The sequence below is a fragment of the Ambystoma mexicanum genome, chromosome 2q (assembly GCF_040938575.1).
Source record: "Ambystoma mexicanum isolate Mex_15411 chromosome 2q, UKY_AmexF1_1, whole genome shotgun sequence".
Classification (NCBI taxonomy): domain Eukaryota; kingdom Metazoa; phylum Chordata; class Amphibia; order Caudata; family Ambystomatidae; genus Ambystoma; species Ambystoma mexicanum.
This window is the reverse complement of record NC_090924.1, coordinates 770969971-770989223: the sequence shown is the minus strand read 5'-3', so window position 1 is coordinate 770989223 and position 19253 is coordinate 770969971. Positions and strand designations below refer to the sequence as shown.

At 46.3% G+C, this 19253-nt stretch overlaps 2 protein-coding genes across 6 annotated transcripts in view; one reads left to right on the top strand and one right to left on the bottom strand.

Moving 5' to 3' along the window:
* The window catches only part of LOC138570337 (zinc finger CCCH domain-containing protein 13-like), a gene marked incomplete at its 5' end in the record, with an annotated part of 9415 nt that extends 7729 nt beyond the window's left edge, over positions 1–1686 (bottom strand). The window contains one exon of the mRNA XM_069649111.1: positions 1615–1686. Coding sequence (XP_069505212.1) covers positions 1615–1686 — 72 coding nt within the window. The remainder of the gene's footprint in view (positions 1–1614) is intronic.
* LARP4B (La ribonucleoprotein 4B) overlaps positions 1–19253 on the top strand; it is a 2592412-nt gene that overhangs the window by 1643915 nt on the left and 929244 nt on the right. The gene's annotated exons all lie outside the window — the stretch shown is intronic.

Below are 19253 nucleotides of genomic sequence, written 5' to 3'. Positions count from 1 at the left end.
GGCTGTCGCGCTCGCCCGCTCTCTCTCTGGCTGTCGCGCTCGCCCGCTCTCTCGCTCTCTCTCTCTGGCTGTCGCGCTCGCTCTCTCTCTCGCTCTCTCTCTCTGGCTGTCGCTCGCTCTCTCTCTCTCTGGCTGTCGCTCGCTCTCTCTCTCTCTGGCTGTCGCTCGCTCTCTCTCTCTCTGGCTGTCGCTCGCTCTCTCTCTCTGGCTGTCGCTCGCTCTCTCTCTCTGGCTGTCGCTCGCTCTCTCTCTCTGGCTGTCGCTCGCTCTCTCTCTCTGGCTGTCGCTCGCTCTCTCTCTCTGGCTGTCGCTCGCTCTCTCTCTCTGGCTGTCGCTCGCTCTCTCGCTGTCGCGCTCGCTCTCTCTCTCTCTCTGTCTCTCGCTCTCTCTCTCTGGCTGTCGCGCTCGCTCTCTGGCTCTCTCTCTCTCTCTCTCTCTCTCTCTCTCTCTCTCTCTCTCTCTGGCTGGCGCTCTCTCTCTCTCTCTATGGCTGTCACTCGCTCTCGCTCTCTCTCTCTCTCTGGCTGTCGCGCTCTCTCTCTGGCTGTCGCGCGCTCTCTCTCTCTCTCTCTCACTCTCTGGCTGTCGCGCTCGCTCTCTCTCTCTCTCTGGCTGTCGCGCTCTCTCTCGCTCTCTCTCGCTCTCTCTCTCTGGCTGTCACGCTCGCTCTCTCTCTCTCTCTGGCTGTCTCTCTCTCTCTCTGGCTGTCGGGCTCTCTCTCTCTGGCTGTCGCGCTCTCTCTCTCTCTCTCTCTCTGGCTGTCGCGCTCTCTCTCTCTCTCTCTCTGGCTGTGGCGCTCTCTCTCTCTCTCTGGCTGTCGCTCTCTCTCTCTCTCTGGCTGTCGCGCTCGCTCTCTCTCTCTCTCTCTCTCTCTGGCTGTCGCTCTCTCTCTGGCTGTCGCGCTCGCTCTCTCGCTGTGGCTGTCGCGCTCGCTCTCTCTCTCTCTCTCTCTCTGGCTGTCGCGCTCTCTCTCTCTCTCTCTGGCTGTTGCGCTCTCTCTCTCTCTCTCTGGCTGTCGCGCTCTCTCTCTCTCTCTGGCTGTCGCACTCTCTCTCTCTCTTTGGCTGTCGCTGTCTCTCTCTCTCTGGCTGTCGCTCTCTCTCTCTGGCTGTCGCGCTCGCTCTCTCTCTCTGGCTGTCGCGCTCGCTCTCTCTCTCTGGCTGTCGCTCTCGCTCTCTCTCTCTGGCTGTCGCGCTCGCTCTCTCTCTGGCTGTCGCGCTCGCTCTCTCTCTCTGGCTGTCGCGCTCGCTCTCTCTCTCTGGCTGTCGCGCTCGCTCTCTCTCTCTGGCTGTCGCGCTCGCTCTCTCTCTGGCTGTCGCGCTCGCTCTCTCTCTGGCTGTCGCGCTCGCTCTCTCTCTCTCTGGCTGTCGCGCTTGCTCGCTCTCTCTCTCGCTCTCTCTCTCTGGCTGTCGCGCTTGCTCGCTCTCTCGCTCTCTCTCTCTGGCTGTCGCGCTTGCTCGCTCTCTCGCTCTCTCTCTCTGGCTGTCGCGCTTGCTCGCTCTCTCTCTCTGGCTGTCGCTCGCTCTCTCTCTCTCTGGCTGTCGCTCGCTCTCTCTCTCTCTGGCTGTCGCTCGCTCTCTCTCTCTCTGGCTGTCGCTCGCTCTCTCGCTGTCGCGCTCGCTCTCTCTCTCTCTCTCTCTCTGGCTGTCGCTCTCTGTCTCTCTCTCTCTCTGGCTGTCGCGCTCGCTCTCTGTCTCTCGCTCTCTCTCTCTCTCTCTCTGGCTGTCGCGCTCTCTCTCTCTCTCTCTCTCTCTCTCTCTCTCTCTCTCTCTCTCTCTGGCTGTCGCTCTCTCTCTCTCTGGCTGTCGCTCGCTCTCTCTCTCTCTCTCTCTCTGGCTCGCTCTCTCTCTGGCTGTCGCTCTCTGGCTCTTGCTGGCTCTCGCTCGCTCGCTCGCTCGCTCTCTCTCTCTCGCTCTCTCTCGCTCTCTCTCGCTCTCTCTCGCTCTCTCTCGCTCTCTCTCGCTCTCTCTCGCTCTTTCTCGCTCTCTCTCGCTCTCTCTCGCTCTCTCTCGCTGGCTCTCTCTCGCTGGCTCTCTCTCGCTGGCTCTCTCTCGCTGGCTCTCTCTCTCTGGCTCTCTCTCTCTGGCTCTCTCTCTCTGGCTCTCTCTCTCTGGCTCTCTCTCTCTGGCTCTCTCTCTCTGGCTCTCTCTCTCTGGCTCTCTCTCTCTGGCTCTCTCTCTCTGGCTCTCTCTCTCTAGCTCTTGCCAAGTCTAGTTGTACAAGGCGATTGCTAGATCTTAAGTGTCTGCACAGCTGTCGTCTCAGGGTAGATGTTTTTGTCCCTTTCTCCTCTTTGAAAGGGGCCCCTAGGGGTCCCTCATGCTATGGAAACAAGGCAATGACCATACACGAAAAGATGCGCCAGACACGAGGTTTCAAATTCCCAATGCTAGGGTTTATTGCAAGCAAAAGATAGTATCAATTGGCCAATTCTGATCTCACGCCCCGCGACGTGAGTTTCCTAGACCTCGAGGGACGCAAGAGCAAATTACGTACATCAGTTACATATATACAAAATGCATATCATACAATCAGCAAAGTCATGTTCAACACCCCTCTGTATTAAGTTCCTTTGAACTCGGGATGACGATGGACATATCCGACGAGTATGACGATTATAATGCTTTCGCTGTCTATTCTAGTAACAATGTGCAATTTAGAAAGTGCGGAGGCATCTTTTAGAATGCGGTGGTTCTGTTCTTGGAAGCAAATCTGTACACGGGGGAAGAGCCACATTCCAAGCTTTGCTATCTGAGGTACTATTCGTGTCCTGGGAGCCGACACGTTCTAAAGGGTTTTGCGAAGGGGGGGGGGCGTAAGAGAAGCATAATTCAAGCCTTTAACTGTATTATTCTAACATATTCTACCATCGTACGAGACTGGCTGGCAGCTGTGAAGTGATTAAATGCCTTGCAGCTTCCTCCCAAGGCTACAGAGAGGGAACATGGGCATTCCTCTCTGAGCTACTCATGAGGAGTTTCAGCAAACTCTTCAGTCCAGCGACCTTGTCCTTTCATATTCAGACAACAATGTTAACAGTTGAGCAGAGTAAGCAGACTCCGCATGAATTGCAAGCTGCAAAGCAGTTTTTAGACAGAAAGCAATGAGCAATGGTTAACAAGCAAAATGGCGATTCTTACTACATTTAAAATGGCCGCTCGTCGGTCAAGCATAGCAGTTCATATTTCTCCAATTCGGTGCATAAGACGGTTGGCCCATGGCCATCAAGTTACGTCTATCATTCAAATGAAGGGTATTCATTTTTCCAGATTGACATCTTTGCCCTGTTGGTCGGTGGTCAGTCTGCCACAGGAAGAGTTCAAGGCAGGTGCTTCCTTAGAGACAGAGGATTGGGTGTACAGCGGGAGGACGTTGCAGCAGCTGCTGTCTCCTCCACACCGCAGGGTGCCAAAGCTCAGTGACGAGCTTCACCATTTCTCACTGGTGGCGGGGTCCTTCCTTGTCCAGCCTGGAATGGTCAAAGAACACGTGCAATGCTTGGGCCTTACGGGTCATTCAGCAGTGATATGGCCTTTCATTCTTTCTGCGCCCCCCGGATCCCAGCCCTCCGGCCATCCCTTTGTCTCGGGTCCCCATTGTGTTGGAGAAGGTCCAACAGCTTCTGTCAAAGTGTGATGGAGCTTGTTCCACGCTTGGATTGACTGAAGGGGTGATACTCAGCCTATTTTCAGGTGCCAAAGGATGACCGGGTTTGTGCTCAATTCTGGATCTGCAGCTTCTTAAGTTCCTGTGCATGTTCAGGGTGGTTGCTCTAGCCCACATCTACAAGCTGTCGATCTGCAGGACTGGTTGGTCTCCCTGGGCCTTCAGGATGCATACTTCAATGTGCCAATTCATCGATAGCACAGGAAGTACCTGAGGTTCGTGGTGGGTCAACACCATTACCACTTCATCTTCTTTTTTCGAACAAATAGGGAGGTACAAGACGGGAAATCTAAGACCCAATGTCAAGCATGTTTTATTACCAGTACACCTGGAAGAAGATATATTAACTCTGGGAGAGAGATCAGAGGCAAGAGAGGAGGGCACTGGAGACCGAGGAAGCAACCTAGAGCCAGAAAGACCTATCACAAGGTCTTGAAATCAGAAGCTACAGAGGCAGGGGTGATAAACAATTTGGTTTATAATCGATCTACTTACAATTTGACATCACAAGGGATATCACTTCTGAGTAAAGGGTTATCTTTTGCACCATCTATATCCAATGACTATACAGATATATGGGTGCAATCAAAACGGATGGATATCATTTGTATTTATTATGTAGATTTGGACTCTGATGTGGTGAACACAGAGAATCTGGTGCTACTATAGAGAATCCTGGTGAAGTGTCTAGAATAAAACACCAGGGTAAGTTGATTCCCCGATCTTTGAATCAGTTTGGCCAATATATTGAATTAGATAAATGTTAAAATCTAATAAATATCAACTGTTTTTAATTTAGAATTTCCAAACTTGAAGATTTCGGTGAGTTTCCCTTTTGACTCACGGTATTTACCACATGCACAATTACTAGGGTGTTGTTTTACTGTCAATAACAATATCAATGGGATCACACCCACACTAAAGAGTACCTATAGAAGATGTTTATGGATTTTTTTGAAGCACGCCCAGAGATTTTGGGTGCGGGCACATTGGCACACAAGGATCATGATAACCCACACAATCAAGGAAACTGGCAATTGACGCATGACGACATAGGGATGAATGATTAGCATCTCGGTTTGTCTGTAATAAAATATACATGATATACAAATTTAGTTGCACATTTGGAGCGCAAACTAGCTGTAACTAACAATGACCATGTAAATTTTGCGATATAACTGATTCATTCAATTTTGTCTAATTTTCCTTAATCTGCTCACCCTACCTGACACAAGTTTGCGATATGGGTATTCAACAACCATTACTCTGACTTGAATTTTACATGTGTGAAATTTGACAAGAACATTTTGTTAGAATTGGTGTTCCATGATATAATTTTCACAATTTTTGCATAACCACAGCCTTGAGGACGACCCAAAGGTCGAAACACGTGTTGGTTGTGTTGGATCTTGTCAATAAATCAAGATATAAAGAAATACTATAGATTATGAGTTGAAGAAAAAATGCTCCACACTCTAAGAACTGCGCCACAACGTATATTTGTGGAAACTGAAATGTATTGATTATAATGCCCTTTTGGATAACACGTGTTTCGACACACCAGTGTCTTTTTCAAATCAGGGCTGATGATAAAAACTAGTGAATGTGTAGCGGAATTCACAGTGAAAAACATATATCCGAGATCATAATGCATAATCAAACACATGTAGAAGTAAACCATGAAAACAAAAGATTAAATTACATTAAAGATAGTCACAGAGAGAAAGGGAGGGGTGACGGGGCAGGAGGTTCAAGGTAAGAAAACAGAAAGCAAAAAGGTAAAAAACAACAAAATATTAGTACATACTCATAGGTCATTATCTAGTAGTGTTTAAACAAAAACATCAATCTTACTTAAGATGATAGATATAGAGGTTTGCCCGTGGAGGCCTTACCTATATTCCAAATCAAAGGTCTTCAATTCAGTAGAACAGAAAGTCATGGGTTAAATCCCCCCGTTTTGATTCATGCCAAAATATCACATTTTAGACAGTAAATACGTATGACTCGTCATTTAAAACGTCCAATATTGTCAGTCTCCTATATTACATATTATTGGAACTATATGTGTAAGTGAAAAAACCTACAATAGTGAGTTACCCGAAATTAAAATAACCTCAATTATACAAATTAGTAATTATTTGTAAGAAGGTGTTCATGTAAATACTGGATGAAATCCTAGCATGATGGAATACTAAATACGATAAACAGCGTTTGCCTGGAGCGCGGCAAAACAATTCAAATAATGTACTCATAGAACAAATAATGCTAAGTCCAAAGACGCCGTGGCTACATGTATGAAGTATGCGCCTACTCTGTCCAAGCACGGCCAGCCCATTACTCGAGTTGCAGCCATGCGACAGAATGCGCCAACAAAAAAGCGCTGAAAGCACAAAAGAAATGTGCTACAGCTTACCTCCGGCTTGTACTCAATCTCCTTTCGTCTGGGTCGGTCGGCAAAGCGGTTTCTCCCAAGTTTACAAGGGTTGTCTAGGCAACCCTAGTCCTACTACTATTTCCATTAGGTCCTATTCGGAGAGTCAGGCAAAATAAATGCGCGCCATATTAAGAGTTCAAATTATAGAAAAGGGAATACGAATCGTCGAAATAGACAAAGGGTCCCCATGGGGCTGTAGTTTTAGCATGTAGAGTGGTCGGAAAGGCAAAAAAGAATAGGCAAATAAATATCTCAGTATAAAAAAAAAGCTGTAGTATTAGATGAAGTGACACAGTGACAAAGGTGATGGGGGCGCGGCTGAACAAAATGCCATTCACGCTAAGCATGTGTTTAAATCCCAGAAATTACATGAAAAAAATGTCATATAAACAAATTAACTGTAAAGCCAAAAGGTTCCAAATATTTCAGTATTGTAAATGCTAATCGAGAGCGAGTAACATATAGTATTGTAGTACAGATAAAATACCAGCAGGAACACATGAATACATTTTAGAAACGTTGTGTTATTTCTCCTTAGAGGAAGTACGCCATTTCATGGTCTTGGTTCAGGCCAAATTCTGTTGCTCTAAATTTACAAATTTTGCGAGCTTTCATCTGGCGAAGGAGGATCTCTGTTACCGCCCCTCCCACCTAGAGAGGCTTGCCTCAATCCGATGAACCTCGCATTCATTTTGTCATCCAATTGATGATTAGTTTGCCAATGTTATGGAAGTGGTAGTGTGGAATCAGATTTACTCATAGTATGAATATGCTCGCGTATTCTACACTTGAGTTCTCTTATGGCACTCCCAATGTATACGCGTGCACATGTGCATATTATGGCATATACTATGTATTTGCTACGACAGTTGATGGTATCTTTGATCCTGAGAGTAGTTCCTCTTGAATCCGAAAAAATCTCTGTGTTATGATGTGCTAATTTGCACATGCTACACGATCCACATTTTCTGAATCCTGTCTGTTTCTTCGGCAACCATAGTTCTTGTCTTGGTGTTGGCAAATCAGGGAGTAGGGATGGGCTGAGTATATTTTTCAAAAATTTTGCTTTTTTGAAAATTAGTTTAGGTTTTTCGTCGATATGATCTCTGAGATGACCATCCAGTTTAAGCAAATGCCAGTTCTTGTTTGAAATATTTCTAATTTCAAAGTTGTCATGTGAAAAAGTTGTAATAAAGCTGACTTTGTTAAATTCCTCTGATCGATTAGGAATCTTTTGTGTTAGGGTTACATCCCCATTCATGGTCTCAACTTTTGCATATGCCATGTCTATATGTTTCTTTTTGTAACCTCTCTGAAATCTGTGTTTCAATAAATCACATTCCTCATTAAAGTCATTAGTATTACCACAGTTTCTATGGGCTCTCACAAATTCCCCCTTCGGTATTTTTTTTATTACTGTTCGTTGGTGACAACTAGTTGCAAAAAGGGTTGCATTTGCCTCAGTTGGTTTTTGGAAAGTCTTTGTCAGTAATTTGCCATTCATCACATAAATGGTGAGATCTAGGAAATCCAAGGTGGAGTCACTGGGTGGTCTTGAAAAAAAAATCCCCTCTGTATTATTGTTAAGACGATCTCTGAATTCCAGTAGTTCTTGGTCATCACCTTTCCAGATAAGTAAAATATCGTCGATAAATCTCGTCCACATCATGATTTTGTCATGGGCATTTGGATCTGTGTAGACATATTTGTCCTCAAACTTGCTCATGAAAAGGTTTGCAAGGGCCGGTGCGTATTTGACACCCATGGTTGTAATATTTCTTGTCCAATATGAAAATATTGTTCTCCAAAGTTAATGGCAGCATTTCTTTCAGCATGGTCACGTAATGGTAATGTGAAGCAGATTCCCCATGAAAAATGTAGTCTATAGTTTTGATAGCTGCCTCGTGTTTAATCGAGGTATATAGAGCTCGGACATCCCAAGTGACAAGTTTGTAAGACTCATCCCATTTGATAAGCTGTCATTTCTTGATGACATCAGTAGAATCTTTACAAAAAGCTTTGATTTGAGGTACATGTGGGCTTAAGATATTGTCAATAAACTCACTAATCTTCTCTGTCACCCAACCAGTACCGCTGACGATTGGTCTGCCCTCCGGTATTTTATTGAACTTTTTATGTACTTTCGGTAAAAAGTATATGGTCGGGACCACAGGATGTGAGACAAGCTCTTTCACTGTCAGTGATGAGGCCTTTCCTTTCCCAATTTTGGATTTGCTCAGCTATTTGGTTTTTAATTTCCAAAGTGGGGTTTGTTCGAAGTTCTTCATAACAAAGGGGGGGTTGTTAGATGATTCACAGCTATTTGTATATAGTCAGCACGGTCCATTATAGATTATGTAGCTGTCCACTGTTTTTGTATCTGATAGTTTGGAATGATTAATATATTCAAGGTCACAGCGCTGTCGAGCATCATCCATCTCTTTCTATAATATACAGATTGATCTGTTTAAATTCACCAGGAAACTCAAGTTAAAATAAAATTTTGCAACCAAGTCATGGCGTGGCGCAAGAGCTTCTAGTCCCTATTTCTGAAATCACGATGGAAAATAGATCGCTGACATACTTAGTCCTGTCTTTGGAGGAGAGGGAGAGCGCTCAGAACCTTCTCATGCAAGAGGTAATTCGCCTTTTGGGTATTGAACAGAATATCAACCGTTTTCAGGGAGATAATGCAATTACCCTTGATATTCATAGACTAGAGGACATAGTCAGGACAAAAAGACACTAAAATACAATTGCAAACACAAGCGCTACAGAATTTGATCAGTTTAACCCTCGTATTCTCCTCAGAAAAGGGGACAAATGGGGAAATATAGTGGTACAAGACAGAATTTAGACATGCCAGGGTGCTACACAAAACTAGTTGCCAATCCCTTTAATTCCATCATGTAAGGCTAATTCGAAGTGGTATAGGATGGGCAACTGAACCCTTGGTTTATTATATTAATGTTATGCAGAGCGAGGTTGTCAAAATTTCAGTTTATCTGCGTGATAAGATGCACATCCTCCAAATTCTTGACACCATACATTGGCAACCACACTACATATTAGTTACTCTTGATGTGTAAGCGATTTGTACCTCTTAAGCATTATCTGGCTATTGATGGCATTGATTTTACTTACCGACATGAATCTGCCTATTTCTTTTCACACATAAAAATGATCAAGGAATTTGGGGAATTTTCCTTGAGCAATGTCTTTTTGTTCAACAGGCAATACTACAGAGAGATTATTGGTATTGCAATCGGGACTAACTATGTCCCAGCTCTGGCTAACCTCTTTATGAACCAACTGGAGGAAACGTATGGTCTTGCTGAACATTGATTCATGTTGCACGTCATTCTCTGGCGGCGTTATATTGATGTCAGTGTAATTTGGCAAGGTTCTGATGACACCCTATCTGCATACATCGATTACTTCAATGCTATTTAGCAAGGAATCTTTCACTAATACTATTCTCGATATTAGCGTTACTGAAAAGGGTTTGCAGACCCGCACATTGAGAAAAGAGACAGCTGTCAATTTCATTTTTTATGCGACTAGTCACAGAAAATCAGTAATTACCAATATCCCGAAAGGGGACTATATCTGAGCCTGCCATAATTGTACGGATAATGCCACATATTTATAGGAGTGCAGTGAGAGAACAATTCCTGTCTAGGGAGTATCAACAACCAACCTTAGACACTGCTGAAAAAGATGTCTAAACTAAAAAGGATTGATTTAATTACTCCCAGAATTCGCAGTACCACGGGTAAAACAGATGAGTTTAAATTGATCACCTGATTTAATACAAATAAAGTATTTGCCATCCTAAAAAACATGGTACATATTGCAAATTGACATCGATCTCAGCTGGTAGGTCCATGAAGAACCCAGTATTTCATTCAGCAAGACACTCACAATCAGATCCTTGCTATGTACATAATTTATGGAGGCTAGATCTGCAAATATAGATGCCTTGCCCACGGATTGAACTCTGACCATAAGTTTATGTTCCTTTAGTTTCCAAGGCATCTGTCCATCATAATATGTGAGATTCTGGTATCGATGAAATATGTTTGCTCCATCTCTCCCACAATCCCCCAATGGGAATTATTATTCGTTCTTAGAGTGGAGGGAGAACGCAAGTTCTAAACATGTGCAAGAGGTCAGTTTGGTCCAGCAATTTGGTTTAAAAATGACATCAGTCACTTTTCCTATACTTTATCAGAGGCAGTGTTTTTATTCCATTGATTTAGTATAGTCATCCTATGGTTTGGGTTGTTGGTAGACCATCAGGATCCAGTTATCAGAAGTGGCATCACCTACCAAGTAATCTCAGATGTTAGCATCTTATGGTTTGTACTGTTGTGCCACCTTTTTAAAGGAGCACTTTAATATAGCAGCAGCCACCATTATGGTTCTCCTGTGTACGCCGCTAGTTATGTACTGAGGTGACCTTTTTTTGCTCTGCTATTGGGCAGGCTGTATATTTTTGGGGTCAGTGTAATAGGACCCAGCAAATTGAAATGTGTGCAAGTAACATTAGTATAATTCATGTTTCAGGCTTCACTTCGGAAGGTGTTGGAAATGAATGTGAGGTTTTCCGACTTATATTTTTCTAATACTTTGGTGCTACGTTCCAGATGCACTTGTCATCAGCAATTAATTCACAAAACCATTCCAACATGGCGGTCAGGGATGCGGAGCCCAGGTCTTTGAGTTGAAATCATACTTGCGTGATGAGTTGTGAGCCGCTAGTTAGCTGATGAACATTTCCATGCTGAAAATCCTTTCACGGTCCCTTGAAACGGCACGCCGTAGGTCATCTATCTACATTTATTCCTTTTTCCCATTGTTTGGCGTATTATTGCAGGCTCTATTGATGGTTTTCTTTCAAGTTTTACATCTTAACAGATGATAGTTACTGCACATGGAGTAGCCGCTCCAGGTTCTTTCTCTAGGTCGCTTGGGGAATTGGTCCTTTGTTCTGTACTTAATATGGTTTTATTTACAGACATGAAGCTGATGGTTTTGTTTCAAGTTATTGACTTTGATTCAGTATCGACCACTTACTCCTACTTCCGATCCCCTTTGGTCCATACTGCATGGGCGTCCCTCGCTAGGGACGAAACTGAACCATTGTCCCCAGAAAAATGTCTATTCCTTTAAGCGCACTGAGGCACGGCCCCGGGAGCTCATGTCCCCTTGACTCCACCCTCTGGCGCCACGCCCCAGTTAGATTTTCCGCATCAACGGGAGCGGACCTACTTCACCAGAGCTGTGGTTGAGGCCCTTTTTCCTCATAATTCCAGTCTTTTCTAGTTACCCCGTGAACCTTGGTTCCAAATTACTAATAACCCTGTTTTTTTTTTTTATATATACATTTTTTTAGCAGTCTCGCAGGCTGACGCCTCGCGCCTCCCCAGTGCATGTCTGCCCAGGTGGCCTTTAATAGGTGCCCTTAGTGCAAAGGACCCTTTCCCAAGTTGGACCCTCACGCGCTCTGCTTCCTCTACCTGGGTGCCTGGGAGAAGACCACGCCTGGGACGGCTGCTTGGCGTGCAACGCCCTTACTGCCTGGTTCCTTAAGAACCGCTTGCCAGGTGGAGGGAGCTGTTCTCCAGGTCACCTCCAGAGCACATAAGAGTACATGCGCAGGAATGGAAAGCTGAGTGTTCTCTTTCAGAAAGCACCAAGAAACAACCGTGCGGGAGGGTCCCCAGCTCAGGTACCGAGGATCATCGAACTACCGAGCTCGCGGCCGAGAGGTCCACTGATCTTACCGGTTCCATTGCTGACGGGCCTGTTGGATTTGTCACCAGGAAATCTCCTGAGGGGCCCGCACGCAACAGCACTACCAGCTCTCGGCCTGAGGGCGCATAGCCTACCAGGCAGGAGCCTCGGGTGTGGAAAAAGCACTAACATGCCTGGAGCAGTATGCAGGGGGAGGCTAGGCCTAATATGACACCAGGCGTGTCGGGGCAGGACAAAATGGCAGTGCAGCAAGACAAAATGGTGGCACGTGAACCTGCGCGTCAGTCGGAAGGGCTGCAGAGTCCACTTCTAGGGGGCAATGGTCCCCCATGGTCACCCCTCAGGTGTCTTAGTGCACGGCATACCTGCTTGCGGGACAGGGACGCTACACAGAGCCCTACTATGTACAGAGTGGACAGGGTACGGCAAGGGCGCATCCATCCACGCCGACCATGCCCATGTCACAGGAGCATGCATCCCCACCCTGTGAGGACAGATTCTTCGACACATTCCTCGGGCTTATGAAATCCCTGCAGATGGTCACCATTCTTTTTTTTTAAAATACGTTTATTTTAAACCAAGGCATGACAAATTATCAATGACATTACTTAAAGAACACACCCATGACATTTAACTTTTAGATCATACCCCACCGTCCCACCCCCCCCCCCCTTCAACCTCAAGCAGCCCTCCCCTAGTTCTCACATTCTATGGGTACAGCCGATGTCCCTGCAACTCAGGTAGGTTCCCCATCCTTCAGGGCCCATTGTGCGTTAATCGGTTTGAATGTCAAAGCGGGGAAGCGCTGGTCGTAGTCCAACACCGGGGCCCAGACATTCTGGAAGTGGTGCAGCACTCCCACCCTTGCCGCAGGCACTTTTCCCACGATCAGGATGTCCCATAGCTTGCCCCACCAGTGGGCTATGCAAGGGCCGTCCGGGGACTTCCAGAAGCGGGCTAGAACAGTTTTACCTGCCAACAGGCAATTGCGTTATCAGTTTCGCTCTGTTCCCTGAGCAGGGGTAGGTGTCGGGGATTGGGACCCCCAGGAGAACTGTTTCAGTCTCCAGGGGGAGTGCCCGCCCGCTAATTTGCTCAATCATCGCCAAGCAACGTTCCCAGAATTGCCGGATCTTTGGACACGACCACCACATGTGGAAAAAGGACCCAGGCTGAGAGCATCCCCTCCAGCAGGCGGCGCTCACTCGTGGGTTCATGTGGTGTAATCTGAGGGGGGCGAAGTACCAGCGCAACATGAGCTTGTATGCGCATTCTTTATTGGTGATGCACGTTGATGAGGAGTGGGTGCGCATCCAGATATCCACCCAGGTCTGGTCGTCAATTGGGTGGCCCAGTTCGGCCTCCCATTGGGCCATGCATCGCGTTCTAGAGATTAGGAAGTCTTCCAGGAAGTGTTTGTTTATGGAGGAGATCCTGCCCAGGCCTGAAAGATCCTTAAGCGTCAGTTCCAGGGGGGTGAGCGGGCGCGTGGCAGCCTGGAGGGTCTGGGGATGCGAGCACCAGTGACGAAGCTGGCAGTAGGTGAACCTGTCCTTTTCCTGGAGTGTTTCCCACGTACAGTTGCTCCAGGGTTTCGAGGCCGCCATCTATCCAGTTCTGGAAGTTACGTGGAAACATTCCTGGTGCGAAGTTTGGGTTGAGGAAGATTGGGGAGAGGACTTTGGCCTCTTGGGATTCCCATTTGTTTCAGAGCCCAGGCCCAGGAGATTAGGGTGTGCTTGGTGGTCAGTAGGAGGTTGCCCCAGTGCTCCCTCCGGGCGGGCTGGACGTGCGGGAGGAATCGGAGGGGGAGCGGGAGGTGCGCCCGCTCCAGTTCTACCCATCTAGGGGCGGTCTGAGATTATCTAGATGGTCACCATTCTTAAGGGCATCATAAAGGACATGCTTCCACCTGCTCCAGTACTGCCTCAGGCCCCAGTGCAGTGGCAACAAGCCATCCCTAAGTGTCTGGTGGAGTCTCCTCCTGCACTGTTCAGGTACCTAACCTAGTGGCTCTGCTGGCTACACCGGCCCCCCCACCCTACTCCAGTACCTCCGACTGCACCGCCTGTGGACCCGGCTGCTTCGGCGCACCGTTTGATACGGACACTGAGGAGGACGACCCTGATACCTTCATTGGCCAGGGCCTTTGACAGGCTGGCAGGACTGGCAGAGTATCTAGGCATTCCACAGCCCCAAAAGGAAAAGTCTGCACGAGGGGGGTGTATTAGCAGAGGCCCTCACTGTAAAATTGTCCTCCAGGTCAGGCATCTCCTTTCAGAAGGATGTTGAAGTCCTAGCAAAAAAGGGTCGGACGAAGTCTCACTCCTACAACCCACCAACAGGCGACTGGAGACAAAGCACAGGCAGGCTGATGGGGATTCCCTGCTCCTTGCGGTGCATCCGCAGCCACATTCATGAGTGATGGCTGCGGCGTCCATGTATGCGAAGCTCCAGACCTCCAGAATCGACCACGGGCCTTGTTGGGCAAGGAGGAAAAGGTGATGTAGAAGAATATCGGAAAAGGATGTTTAGAAATGCTGCTCTTCAACTACGACAGGCGAATGCAGATGCCATGTTTGCCGCCGTAAACCAGAGGCTATGGACTTGAAATTCCGTACTTGACTTTCCAGGCAATGAGGGTCGTGCTGAGGACACACCCCTCCTTCATGGCCAAGGTGCTGTTGGACTTCCATCTCAACGAGCCCTTGGTGCTACCTGTTTTCTTCCCATTGCCTTTGTCGCCGGCTGAGAGGACTTCGCACTCGCTGGATGTGGCTAGAACGCTGAAGTTCTACGTGGACCGCACAGAGGTTTCGGAAGACGTCACATCTGTTTTTGAACCTTGGCCCTGTGAACCATGGGAATGCCCTCTCCAAGGCCTCAATTTCCAGGTGGCTCTCCGGCAGCATCACACACTATCCCTGGTTGGCAAACCGACCCTTGCCTGGCCGTCCGAGAGCCCATTCAACCAGAGGGATTGCTGCAGCTACGGCGTTCCTGTCTGGTGTGCCCCTGCTGGACATCTGCAGGGCTGCTACGTGGAGGTCGACGCACACCTTCACGAGATTCTACTGCGTTGACCGGGATGCCAGGGAGGAGTCCAAAGTCGGCCAAGCAGTGCTGCGCAACCTGTTCGCTTTAAGGTGAGCCTGGTGAGGAGGTAAGAGATGCTTAATGTTGAGTTGTTGAAATGCTTAGTGTTGAGCCTTGCCACCTCCCGTGGTTGTGCATGTGTGTACTGCTATGTATTTATTACTCATGAGCAGGTGAATCCATTGCCAGACTCCATGCTTCAGAAGGAACAAGTTACTTACCTGTAACTGTTGTTCTCCAGCATGGGTCTGGCATGGATTCACATGCGAACCCTCCCGTCTACCCCTCTGCGGCTCTTGTCTTGGTCCTACTGCCACTTTACGTGCTACCAGATCTGAAGATGGCTGCCTGAGGAGGGGCTTAGGTAAAGGGCAATCATTGGCTGGGGGCAGTATGACCCAGAGACCAGTGATTGGTTATTAGGAGAAAGACTGTTCAGAACCGAACCTGAAACTGATTTTTTCTTTTACCGAGGATTCCCAGCCTGACGAAGGGGGAATATTCATGAGCATGTGAATCCATGCCAGCCCCATGCTGGAGAACATCAGTTACAGGTAAGTAACTTGTTCCTTTCACGCTTTCAGGTGGGCTTTCGTCAAGATGTTGGCACATCCCTCAATGCCACACTGCTAAAACATCTATTGCAAAAAGCCAAAGCTACCCATGGCATGGAAATCTATATGGCTTCGCAGGACTCGTCATCAGCTTCTGAGTGCGTAGTCCATGAATGTCTGTTGGCCAGATTACTCAAATACAAGGTTCCCATGAAAATTGTTCAGCTGATTGCCTCGCTCCATTGTGACTCATAACTTTGAGTATGCTTAAGTAAGGATGGTGCAGTAACTGATCATATATTGGTTAAGGTGGTGTTTAATCATGGCTGTACCCTGGCTTCAACCCTCTTCAATGCATATCTTAGTAATATTGAGGAGATTTTGCATGTCCAGGGCCTGATTCCTGTTAGGTTGGGCCATCTTGACATTCATTGGTTGGCTTTTGCCGATGACTGTCTCATGTTTGACAGAACAGCGCAAGGCCTTCAACGTAAGCTCAATATTTTTTGAGTACCCCCAGTCTAACAATGTAGTGGTGAATGGTGACAAGTCCACGTGGTTGTTTTCTCTTTTGGAACAGTCTGTGGTCAAGCGCTCGGTATTGGCCACTGGACAGGTGGAGAGGGTGGCCTCTATCCGTTACTTGGGATAAAACTTGACTTATGTATCCTCAGTCAAGATGTGGAAAGAATCACTTCTGGCCAAATTGAATCCATTGAGGTCCCAAATGAAACTCTGCTAAATAGGAGTTTGTGGCTTTTCACTTTTAACAGCAGTCAAATTCTGTATGGGCAAGATAGAACTAGTCCTGTTATATGGGATTGACATGGCATCGGTTGATGTGCGACCAGTTCTTGATAGCCTGCAAGGACTTATGTGGAAGAACATATTGGGCCTAGCGTCATGAGTCCCTAATGCGGTAATTCGCCATGAACTAGATCTTCTTTCTCTCCATGCTCGCCATCAGTGGAAACATCTCTTGATATACTACACGTTTTTGAGACCGCCAGTAAATTCTCCATTTTTGGGGTTTCAATTTATGGCTGAAAAGGGTACAGTTCCCTCTGAGTAAATTTAGGACATGTATGAGGAACTACTGGAAGAAATTGGCTCCTCAGACATGCAACTTAGTTTGAATCCTGAACAAGTAAATTTCATTAAAACTATTCCTGGATGATTGGAAGTTGACCATTGAGGCTTTGTTCAAATACTCACTCACTTTTCAGAGATTATACTAAATTCATCAGAAAAAGGGGGGGACCTACCTATATACCTGTAGTGTTTTCCTTGCCAATAGACCTGGCAGATTTTTCTGCATTTCAAACTCAATCAATTCCACTCTAGAGAGCGAACTAGGTTCGGGGATCCCCCTAAATTGCAGTTTCTGTAAATTTCACAAGGTCACTGAAACTCTTCAAAACTGGATATTAGATTGTGTTGCACTCGGTACAATCAGACTGCTTTTAAGGTACAGGAGAGTTTTTCTTCTGAGTACTCTAAAGAACTGTTTTGGTGTCGGCTGAGTTGGGGAACTAATCTTAGTTTTTATGCCTTTTATCTGTTGTGTATTTTGTGGAAGGTTTTTGTAAACCAAAAGACAATAAACATTTTAAAACGTTGATAAATGTATTTATAAATGCCTATTTCTTAATATTGCCAACTAAGGCATGAAGGCAACTACCTATGAGTAAAAATAAAACACTCATAACTTCAACACAGTTCAGAGTGTCTCTTGATTAATTCGGACACAAAATAATTAATTCTCTTAAAAATTGTATGTCCCCACCAGGAACAATTTCTTGTATGTGTGGTATGAAGCACTGCAACAGGGTAGGAGGGAAAGGTCAGATGATATAACGACCTGGAACGCACTAGTGCATGCACTTTGCACCTCATCGGGTGACAAACCCCCTTGAGAAAATTTACTTACAGGACATAATCACCGATTCGATGAAGGGAGATTAACTTGAGAGGGGGGGTGGGAACCACAAGTTCATCAGAAGACCTAGAATACCTATGGGACAGTTGACCAGAGAACATTGAGAGAATACAGCCATGTGTACAGTTCTTGTTTAAGTTGGGGTTAGGGAGGGTTTGGGGAAGAGGGGAGGGGGAGAGGGAAAGAGTTATGTGTAAAATGTGAAGATCTTGTAAGTGACAATGTAAGTTAAGAGCTCAAATTACATGACAAATCAATAAACACATTTTTTTAAAGTAAGGTTATAGATGATATTCCTGGAGTTGATAGGCAGAATCCCCTTGGCAGGAAGTAATCACTGTCCCATTAATTATGTGGGCCTTACTTGATGCTAAGGCTCTTACCTTCTCCCAGCTTCCTTGCCCTTTCACTGGCTTGCACTTCGAGATCCATCATACCTCGCCCAACATCACCTAGCTCTGTGGTCCTCTTCTCTACAGTGCTGGCCCTCTTCTCTGCCTTGCTCCTCCATTCCTGCCATCATTTCCTGGAGCTACCTCCTTCCTGTTGTGGATGAGACTTTTTCCTGGTTTAACTTCCACCGCACTGGTTGGCTCCAGTGACGACTTGCACGCTCTTCTGTCTTCCTTCCCAAGATGCTAAGCTCTTAATCTCTGATGACTTTGCTGCTCTCCAACAATTGTCTAAGGTGACCAGTGGCTATATTCACGTTTGATCAATTGATAACCGTACTAAGGTCTGTGTGTCTTTTGCTTAGTGAGGGTCTCTGACCGGCCGGTAAAGCCATGCTTCATGGTGCCTATTGCTGAAATGAGATGTGGCCTGTCAAGGTGGAAATAGCAAAGGAATGGGTAACTGAAGCAGGCTCAAAAAGGCAGCTTTTCCTGCAAAGCATCCCAAGTTATTTTGAAGATGCTTTCGGCTGATTATGAAATCAGTTTACATCTCTAGAGCGAACAATAAGTGTGATTAGATGATCATTCCCAAGTGCATTTGGATTGACTTTGTTGATAAGCCTTAATACTTGTAAAGCACTTGTTTGTCTCCATGAATCCATCTTTGTGAGAGATTTAGTAAGCCACAAGACAACGCTTTAGTTGTTATGGGAGAAACATCCAGGGTGGGATAGCTTTGTAAGGGATGAATGAAGCTTTGATTTCTCAAATGTTCTCTGGCCAGGAATTCAAATCTGGTCAGCCTGTCCTGACCGTGCTCTACCCTGTCTCCAGCTAAATGTCTGAGTTGCTTTTCTAATTGTAATATAGAAATTTTTCTTGTAGCAATATTTGAATTTGTGTGTAGAATGCTGCATCAGGTTGTATAAAGAGAATTGAGGGCGGATGAAGCAAGAGTCCATCGTTCTAGCTTGTTATGATGTGATCTGATGATTTCATCACTCCTTTCCCTGAGATAGTGTCTCCTCATGTGGCCAGTGGATGTCAGTTTCTACCTGATCCTGACCCTCGGGGGTGGCTATTTGAGGGTGGACCGCATTGGAGGAGGCGACACTAGGGGATGACATGACCTCATCAGGATCAGGTAGAAGGGGATATTCCCTCCATTCCTCATGCCGTAATGGCATACTGCCATCATCTTCACAACACTTTGAGACAAGAGGGTTATTTAACGTCCTCGTATAACAATCCCTCTATAGGATACTTACCTTTCAAATGCACAAATGCTCTAAGGTCTAAATGTTTCGGTAGAGCCAAGGTGTCGCACTCAAAAGAACCAAGTGCTAATGCTTCAAATATAAAGTGCAAATCGTTAAGCAAAAATTAGCCTTTCGCTCATTTCTAGA